This window comes from Penaeus japonicus, unplaced genomic scaffold, assembly GCF_977035675.1.
Source record: "Penaeus japonicus unplaced genomic scaffold, GWHDUDI00000001_assembly GWHDUDI00000009, whole genome shotgun sequence".
Taxonomy (NCBI): Eukaryota; Metazoa; Arthropoda; class Malacostraca; order Decapoda; family Penaeidae; genus Penaeus; species Penaeus japonicus.
Window position 1 is genome coordinate 7,345,341 of NW_028234411.1, and position 10,000 is coordinate 7,355,340.

General features: G+C 32.4%; 1 protein-coding gene across 1 annotated transcript in view; it reads right to left on the bottom strand.

Moving 5' to 3' along the window:
* Positions 1-1,656: 1,656 nt before the first annotated feature.
* The window catches only part of LOC122254434 (uncharacterized), a 9,864-nt gene continuing 1,520 nt past the window's right edge, over positions 1,657-10,000 (bottom strand). Inside the window, exons 4-12 of the mRNA XM_043018139.2 lie at positions 9,806-9,946; positions 8,388-8,487; positions 7,263-7,401; positions 6,907-7,087; positions 5,522-5,689; positions 4,620-4,724; positions 3,827-3,953; positions 2,703-2,860; positions 1,657-2,408 (exon numbers count right to left, since the gene is read on the bottom strand). Coding sequence (XP_042874073.2) covers positions 2,312-2,408; positions 2,703-2,860; positions 3,827-3,953; positions 4,620-4,724; positions 5,522-5,689; positions 6,907-7,087; positions 7,263-7,401; positions 8,388-8,487; positions 9,806-9,946 — 1,216 coding nt within the window. The 3' untranslated portion in view covers positions 1,657-2,311. The remainder of the gene's footprint in view (positions 2,409-2,702; positions 2,861-3,826; positions 3,954-4,619; positions 4,725-5,521; positions 5,690-6,906; positions 7,088-7,262; positions 7,402-8,387; positions 8,488-9,805; positions 9,947-10,000) is intronic.

Below are 10,000 nucleotides of genomic sequence, written 5' to 3' on the forward strand. Positions count from 1 at the left end.
AACTAACTTCAAGTGCATGAGATAATACTAAAAATTATATATATATATTTTTTGCTGATTTACGAATATTAACCCATTCACGACGGGGGCATTTCAGCCTTGCATGTCACAATGCCAAGGCTCTTGAACGCATAGGCCTAAATCAATTAAATAAACGACGCCGTATGGCGTCCCCAGCGAACGGGCCTTGAACACGCGGTACCCATGGTGTACCACCCGTCCAGAGAGAGTTAAATCCCTAAAGCAAGTTTTTTTTTTAAATAAACAAATGGATTTTCAGCATCCTTTGTGTCCATGCCATTGTGCAAAAGCTGATACATTAGCACATAAATGGAAATACTGAAATCTCCTATAAGATAAAACAAATAAACTTGAATGACACAACACTTTAAAGGAAGAACTATCTTGCACAGACGTCTGGAACAGAGGTCTCCATTTCCATCTTGGGTCACGTCTTGATGTAAAAACTGGATTTCATACAATGGAAAAATAAATAAATAAATCCAATAAAAACACAGTAGATAGGCAAGTATACATACATATCAATAGAATAAACCCTTCTAAGATGGGTGTTTACTAAATTAATCATTTTGTTGAAATTACAAGCTTTCTATTCCTTCAGTTAGGATGACCTATTATACTAAATGCTATTTAGAATCTCATTGGTAAAATATTATATATACTCATATTTCCTTTATAAGTCTAGAAAATGACAGAAAACATATATATCTTAAGATGTGACCTGTCTCAGAAGGGTTAAAGGATATATGTGAATTATCTTTAATCTGATTTAAGATTACTTCTTTTTATATTGACTAAATTAAGCTTTTTGATTCAAGCCGCTTACTGAAGACCATAATAGCACTCGATCAGTAACTTCCCTTTATCCACTGTCAAAATAAATGTATGATTGAAAATTGCAGTTCTATTTCCTATTGAATTTTTTGGAAAACTTCACATCTTGCATAATGTGTATACAAAAGTTGTTTGGACACTGAAAGTACAAATGTATTTATATTCTGTCTATAAAACCGTAATTCCAAAATCTTCCATCAACATTACAGTTTACATAAAGCTTATTGCTGTCTTAATGATAATCTAAATAATGATAGCAATAACAATGCTACCTATAAAAAAAAAAAAAATAGATAATAAAAATAATAGCAATAATAATACAATAATAATGATAAAAATGAACAACCATGATAATAAAAATAATAACAATAATAGTAATAATAATAATTATGATGATGATGATGATGATGATAATAATAATAATAATAATAATAGTAATAATAATAATAATAATAATAATAATAATAAAACAATAATAACAATAATAAAAAAACAATAATAATAATAATGATAACAATAACAGTAATAACAATAATAATAATAATAATAATAATAATAATATTAATAATAATAATAATAACAATAATAATAATAATAATAATAACAATAATAATAATAATACTGATAAAAATAATAGTAATAACTACTATCATTGCTACTACTGAACTAAAAGTTCATAATGACAATAAAACGTGCTTCACAACCATTACAAAAACAGTGCTAGTTAAATGCTCAACCTGGTAGTTTAGTATCAACTTCATAAAGAAAAATATATATCTATATATCAACACACTATATGTATGTGTATGTATGCAAGTGTGTGTGTGTGTGTGTGTGTGTGTGTGTGTGTGTGTGTGTGTGTGTGTGTGTGTGTGTGTGTGTGTGTGTGTGTGTGTGTGTGTGTGTGTGTGTGTGTGTGTTTGTTTTTTGTTTGTTTGTATGTACCTTTGTATGCATGTATGAATGAATGTGCATTGTGTATGCATGTATGAATGAATGTACAAATGTATGTGCATGTTTATATATGAAAGTGCGTGTATAACTGTATGTACTTTTAAATAATTGCATAAAATAAGATTATATATTCAGTTCAATAATTTTTTCCCAACTGACTACATTAAAAAGGTCTTTAAATTGACTATAAAACTGGACGGATTACATGTAAATTCTATCACAAATCTCTCGTTAACAATCTAAGATCATTCATAATTTCTACACTTCACTTCACTCACTCATTATAAAAATATCCTCTGCTTGATTTTCAAAGCACATGTTTAAAGCTATGCTGCATACTAATCATTATTACTTCATGGGCACTAAGAAATATATCTCTTACATATAAAAATCACAAAAGACTAGAATCATAATCATGACTAAAGACATTGCAAGCTTTTGACTTCAAATACCTTTCACTAACGACATAACTAAATAACAAGGTTTTGGTCCGTCTCTTTGACTATGGAAAGGGTAAGTTTCCTGGAAGATTACCCGACTTGGATAATTTTTGATGAAGACTACGGTGTTTTGCATCACTGACTTCTAGACCAAGAATTCTGAAAGTGAAAAAATTGTTTCTTTAGTGGAAAAATAACAGAGTGCAGTAACTTGGCTACTTTTAAAGATTTTTAAGCCAATGGCAAACACAAAGAAACTATTTTTTTCTTAACATCTAAATATCTTCAAATAAAGAAAGAAAAGACATACATTATAAATGATACTATGCAAAAGAATCAGTAGAAATACCAACAGATATAGAACAGGATTACCCAATATGAATCAAAGTACACATATATGTATCAATTAAGCCTTGATATGTAAATAAGAATCTCAAACAAGAATTTGCTTACTTATAGTCAGCTATAAGGGAAGTTATCGTGTCATCTTTTGCTCCTATCAGCGTCCGCAAATGACTGTTCTCCTTCGTGGAACGTTTCCATGCTGCCTTAGCTGCTTGCCGCCCACCTTCACATTCCGCCATTTTACTGCTCCAATTTATTCGTTCCTCCTGAATCATTATAATAAGTCATAAGTGTGAAGATAGTTCTTCACACTGCTAAAAAAAGCCAGCTTATTATCAAGTATCTAATGATTTTCACCTTGTTCTCTGCATCTAAAACTACTCTACTTGTTAAGATGGGTTATATATTAACCCTATGACGACGGTACGTCACACCCGTGTGACACAGCCAAACTCCCGATGCCGGGGCGTCATGCCAGTATGACGATTTCAATGCAATATTGCAATCGCCCGGCATAGGGGTCTTCGCGTAGCGAGTGCCCCGTCGGGAAAGGGTTAAAGTAATATTAAATCTCAATCAAAATTTAAATACTCCTTTTTCAACTGGATTAGAAAAGACCACATGAAGCTATTCAAATCTAGGAATGATAATTATGGTAAGGTTTAATCACATTTGTTAACCCATCGAAGCCAATGGGTTAGCACCTTCTACTATGGATTTATTTTATTATTTTTTTTACACACTTGAATTAATTACTAGGCATACCTGACCTCACCTATTAATCCAATTCCTTGGAGATTTGAGGAAAAAAATCTTTTATTACTATTATCACTGTAATCATCATTATAAAATAATTATGATGATAAATAAAATTACAACATTAATATTAATAATAATACTAATAACATCAATAATAATAATAATAATGGTAATGATAATGAATGGGGCAAACAAGTGATGTCAGGAAGGCCTAGTACTTAGCTCCTTAGTGACTTTGAATGTTCCCAATATTAAGGGGTTTCGACAAAATCAACCAAATATTCTACTTATGTAAAAAAAATTTTGGCGGGCTCGCCTAAGTGCATACAAGCCTGGCGTAACATCTGCTAAGCAAATCTGGCTTATCCTTATCCTTAGTATCAAATTTCCCCACCGTCTCCTCATCAAAGGGACTTACATAACTATTCTACATTTACTCCACAACCCTACCAAAGTGTTTAAGTGTTTATTACCTTGAGTTTCTGAGATAAGGCACCGACTGCGGCACTACGCATGGTAAGTTCCTTGGACAGTTCCTCAGTTTCCTTTCTTTGTGTTGACAAGGCGTCTAACAACTTCTCTCTGTCTTCCAATAGTTTGCTGCAAAAGAATGAAAATTGCAAATCTAAATATCCATTCAAATGGGAATACTAAATTACAATTATGATAATCCTAAAAACGGCTCAAAGATAAAATAAAAAAACATTCATACATAAAAATACATTTGTATAATTTAGCATGTAATCAGGGACATTAGATTCTGCTTTTGACTGTTTAGAGCACAATATGGACCGACAAAATCTCTGGGAGGTAAGGCCTACCCTGATTTTCCATTGTTGCATTTAGCACAGAGTAGCAGTTGAAAAAACAACCATCTGACCACGCCCTAAGTAAAGCAGCCGGCAAGTTAACCAATTCAGGTAGTAAGTCAAACAGCCAGCCAGTTAGCTAGCCAGTCAGACAATTCAGTCAGTAGGTCCACCAACCAGCCAAGCCAGACAGTCAGCCAATTCAGTCAGTAAGTCAAACAGCCAGGCATACAAGTTTATACAGACATACATACCCTCTATCTCACACTCTTTCTCCCTCCCTTTCCTCTCCCTCTATATACTTAAAGATAAACACACATACATATCCCTATCTCCCTTTCCACATTCTAATGTTCATAATTTGCCTTCCATATTTCTCTACTTTTATCTCTTTAATCCCCCTCACCCTCTTTCAAAAGGCATCATCAGTTTAAAAAACAAATCTAATCACACGCACCTGCAGACTTCTGATAGCGATTTGAGCCTTGTCTGGGCAACACGTGCGGTAGTCTGTACGACTTGGAGAGCCTTTTCTCTACGTTTCACACGGCTCTCTGTTTTTCTGAAATTGAAAAAAGTCATTACTTTTAGATGCATAATAGAATTTTCAAAATGAGTTAAGTAAGGCCCTATTTAAAGAAGAGAAAAAGAACCTCTTCCAGATTTTTTTTCTCTTACAATCTTTAAACAATATATAATGGCGAGCCTTAATTTGATACGTATGTTTCAATCAAACATGTTTAACCTGTAAATGTAAGCAATATTTAAGTGATATTAGAGAAAGAGATTCTTAAATATCCTTCCATGTACAATTAACTATTTCATTTGCAATTAAGCAAAGAAAAAATGTCCTTGTTATAACAGGAAAAGTAGATCAGAGGGTAAAAGTATATTGACAGGATAAAAACCTAAAAAACAACTTACTATCATAACAATGGTGTATTACATAAACCACTTATTTTTATTTAAAAAAAAATCTAACTACTTTCACATAGTTCTTTTTTCTTTTCTTTTGTTTACTCAAATCAAATGAAAAACATAATCAAATTTATTTTTTATGTGAAAACTAATGCAAGCACATGATAAGATATAATTGATCCTCATATTAGAGACGTTTAACAAAAAGCTGACCTATATATTTTCCTCTCTTCATATGTTTCTATTCAACTGCTTTCCAAATAAAGCAAATGGAAGAAACTACTAAAATCATATTGCTCAATATGTTTATATTAATCTACTTCCCTGAGTCTCAACTAAAGGAAACACAAAAGCCATGACAGTATTCTATGTTTACCCAAGACCCACACATAACAAAAGCAAGCCATCACTCATACGAATCTCCAAATTCTTTCCACTCACCTCAAAGATCCCTTTAGGCCTGAAACCTGAACACTAAGGTTGTGGACGTAAGCTGATGAGTCCGTAAGTTTCTCGGCAAGATTCTGCTTCTCCTGCTTCACGGCGCGCATCTTCCCTTTCAAGTCTCCAGACTCTTCAGTGTAGGTCTTACGCAACTTCTCAAACAGTCTGTAAAAGAAGAGAAAATATATGTAAATATAGAGAGAGATAGGAAGTTGTGATACACAAGCTAAATGATCTGATTTGTTAAAGGCTTTTTGTGTTTTGCTACTGTGCTTATTATCATTATCATTCCTATTATAATCATTACCATCACTGCCAGTTTTTGTTGTCATCATCTCAACTGCCATTACTATGAATACTACTTTTATCATATCCATTACTATTTATTATCATTATTTTCATCATTATCATGAGCTTTATCATATCATTATCATTACCATTATTATAATGATAATTTTTTTCAGTAGCTTATTCAACAATTTTTTTGCTCCTATTTTTCATATTTCACTAAAATTAACCCATTCACAACGGGGTGACTTTTTGCCTAATGCAAACAGTCTCCATGTACAAGAGCTCTCTCGGCGAGATGCCAGGCTGTGCCTTTCAGAGCGCTTTTCACGCACCTGGTTTTACAGAAATGCTGAGAGGCATTTTTTTATATTTTTTGGCATTTTTTTGACAAGTTAAGTACATTGTATTTATACAAATACAAATGAAATGATTATATACTTATGTAACTATATAAAACGCCTATTTAGAAGGAGAGATCATGACGTGATAGGACCTTATCTAGCCAGAGTAAAATCTTCCCATGACGTGATAGCAGGGTGTGAATGGGGTTAAAGAAACTTAAATTTTTGTGTTGATCAACTGTCAGTGTACCGAAGGTTACAAAGGAAATGTATGAAAATAATTTGAATGTATTTAAAGAATAAAGCAACATCTGATGTGCATGAAAGTAAAATAAACCTAATCTACCTAAACCAAACCAAACATAACAAACACAATCAAACAAAACCAAACACAACCCAACCCAACTCAACCCAACCCAACCCAACTCAACCCAACTCAACCCAACCCAATCCAACCCAACTCAACCCAATCCAACTCAACCCAATCCAACTCAACCCAATCCAACTCAACCCAACCCAATCCAACTCAACCCAACTCAACCCAACCCAACCCAACTCAACCCAATCCAACTCAACTCAACCCAACCCAACCCAACTCAACCCAATCCAACTCAACTCAACCCAACCCAACCCAACCCAACTCAACCCAACCCAATCTAACTCAACCCAACCCAATCCAACTCAACCCAACCCAACATAGCATGTACATCACCCTAAAGTTTAATTAAAATTCAGCCTTTTGCCCTTTACCTTTGACATTCATCAACAGCCAACTGATGCTCCTCTTTTGAGACGGATTCGTGTAATTCTTGCTGGAGATTTTTGCACTGCCTTTCGAGCTGTCCAACTTGCGTCCTCAGGGAATCTGCCTCTGAAGACAGACTACCCACTCTTGCTTCACTATCTTCAAGCTGCTGCTTTAGTCTTGCAACTGGATTTTTTTTTTTGGAGTAGTAGAAAGGTCACATCAGTTAATTAAATCAGACAGAAGCGTCTATATTAAGTCTACTTGGTACTTATTCATTAGCCTTTAGTTATCCAGGAATACAACATGATCTTATTCTATCTGCTGTCAAAATCTGCTCTTTCTCTTTCTCTCTGCTCACTTTTCTGCTGATAGCTGAGAGACTCTTCTTGCTGCTGCTGATGGAGGGTGCGGACTTCTTGGAGTAACAACTCACGTTCTTCTAGCAAGAGCTTGGCATCTGCAGCAACCATTTCTGCTTCCTCTGATCCAATTGGTACCTGACAGGAGGAAGAATATTATGAGATAAAATCTGCAAAATCAGATGAAAATAGGGAATAGGGACACATTATACTGTGTTGCATAATTCATACATACTGAATGGGAAGTTACTGAGTCAGTTTGAGAACAAAGGAAAGGACGAAAAGAAAGGTCTAAAATGGTCCATAATTTCTACATTTGCAGTTCAGAATCTTCCAATTAATAAACTTGGACATACATTTTGAATATAAATATACAAACACAGTGCCTTTACCTTTGAAAAAATATACATGCAATTACTGAGACTTGGCTTGGCAGCAACTCTGCCAACTTTATCATATCTTGTGATTTATTGGGGAAATAAAACTGATCTCCTGTTCACTATACTTTACCTGGACATTAAATCCCATTCTTGTTGAAAGTCCTTTTAAAATAATAATCAAAAGAACAAGCATTACTACTTATAGTTGATGAGTAGGCGATGCTCTCCATTAACAAGGAACAATAAAATATAACATAAAATTATAAATGCATATACATATCTATCCCCATTCATGTATTCATATACACATGCACACATGCACACACACACACACACACACACACACACACACACACACACACACACACACACACACACACACACACACACACACACACAAATGCACACCCACACTCATGGATAATTCTTGCCTTAAGCCAGAAAGATATACTCCTTATTTGAGTAAAGCTAATTCCATAACCACACTTTCTAAAAATGCCTCGACAACTTTCTGCTACTTGGCATTTAATACTTATGATATTTCTCCCAGACTACTCATAACAATTAACATTATTTCTTCTTCATATATACAATAATTACTTAAACAATAATCAAGAAGAACACCTGTCATTACACATCATTTCCATAGCAAACCTATGAAATACCCTTTTTAGTGGATATGCAATCAAATAATTTAACAGCTTTAAATATATACTTATTTTCTATCATGTAAATAATACTTACTTCCTGCTGCAGTTTCTTCACACGGTGATGGAGTTTCTCATTCTCTGCTGTTATTGCATCAACATTCACCATTAACTTTTCAAATTTCTCTGAGTTGGATCTGAAAAAGGTAAGGTAACATATATTTATGCATGTATATAAATATAAATATATATATATATATATATATATATATATATATATATATATATATATATATATATATATATATATATATATATATATATATATATATATATATATATGTATATATATATATATATATATATATATATATATATATATATATATATATATATATATATATATATATATATATATATATATATATATATATATATATATATATATATATATATATATATATATATATATATATATATATATATATATATGTATATATAGATATATGAATATATATAATAAAATAAATGTATATATATATATATATATATATATATATATATATTATATATGTATATATTATATATATATATATATATATATATATATATATATATATATAATATATATATTATATATATATATATATAGAGAGAGAGAGAGAGAGAGATAGACATGTATGTGTCCAAATATACACATGAATATGTGTGTAATGCATGAGTGAGGAATATAAATAAGGGCTAAACTATAATTTCAATTCTATGTTATTTTCAAAACAGGTTAATGTAATTAAGTGTCTAAAAAATTTGCTTTATGAGAGGCAAATAGTTTGAGGTTTGCTTTTAGACTATACAGGAATGAGTAAAAGGACACAAAATAAGGCTGGGAAGTGAAAGATTGAATCATCAACAAAAGCATGACCATGGGAATTTGTAGAATGAAGAGCAACGATAAAGAGGAAGAAAAAAGGAAAAAGGAGAGGTACTTGGAGAACAACACTAGATATAAGAAAGGAAGCAGATATTGCACCATAAACAATAGAAGATATGAAGACCTTAATGTCTCCATATGTATGTATACATATATGTCTTTATATATATGTACATATATATATCATAATAGATATGTACATTTATTGTATATTTCTTCATGTATTCCAGTGCTATTATACAATAATATGGACCTCCACTTATAGAACTTTATGCTGAAAAGTACCACTTGTTGATATCACTGTGAAATAGGTTTCAAAACTACCTATGGCAGTCCCCAATAATAATAGCAAATTCTAAGTTCCACTAAAAAATGTACCAGTAGTACTATCTAGTGGTACTTTCTACCTATAAGTACAACTTTTTGACAAGTACCCCTTGAGGAAGTTTTGGGGCTGTTCTTCTAGTAGTTGCATTATTTAGTATTTTTGGGCAGAGGACTGTTTTAGTCTAAAAGTACCAGCAGTACTCATATATGTGTGTGTGGCACAATATGAATTAAAAGTTATTGTATTTATCACTCACTTTAGGGCCTCATCTCTTTCCAAAATAATCTCATCATATGCCGCGAGAAGTGCACCCAACTTGTAGATACTGTCGTGACTCAAATCTTTCTTTGTATGCCCTATGTTTTCTTCTCGTATTCGACCGTACTTGAGGTGATATCTGGAATAGTGAATGTGTATTAGGCAGATTGACACTAAAAATAATATGCTGACA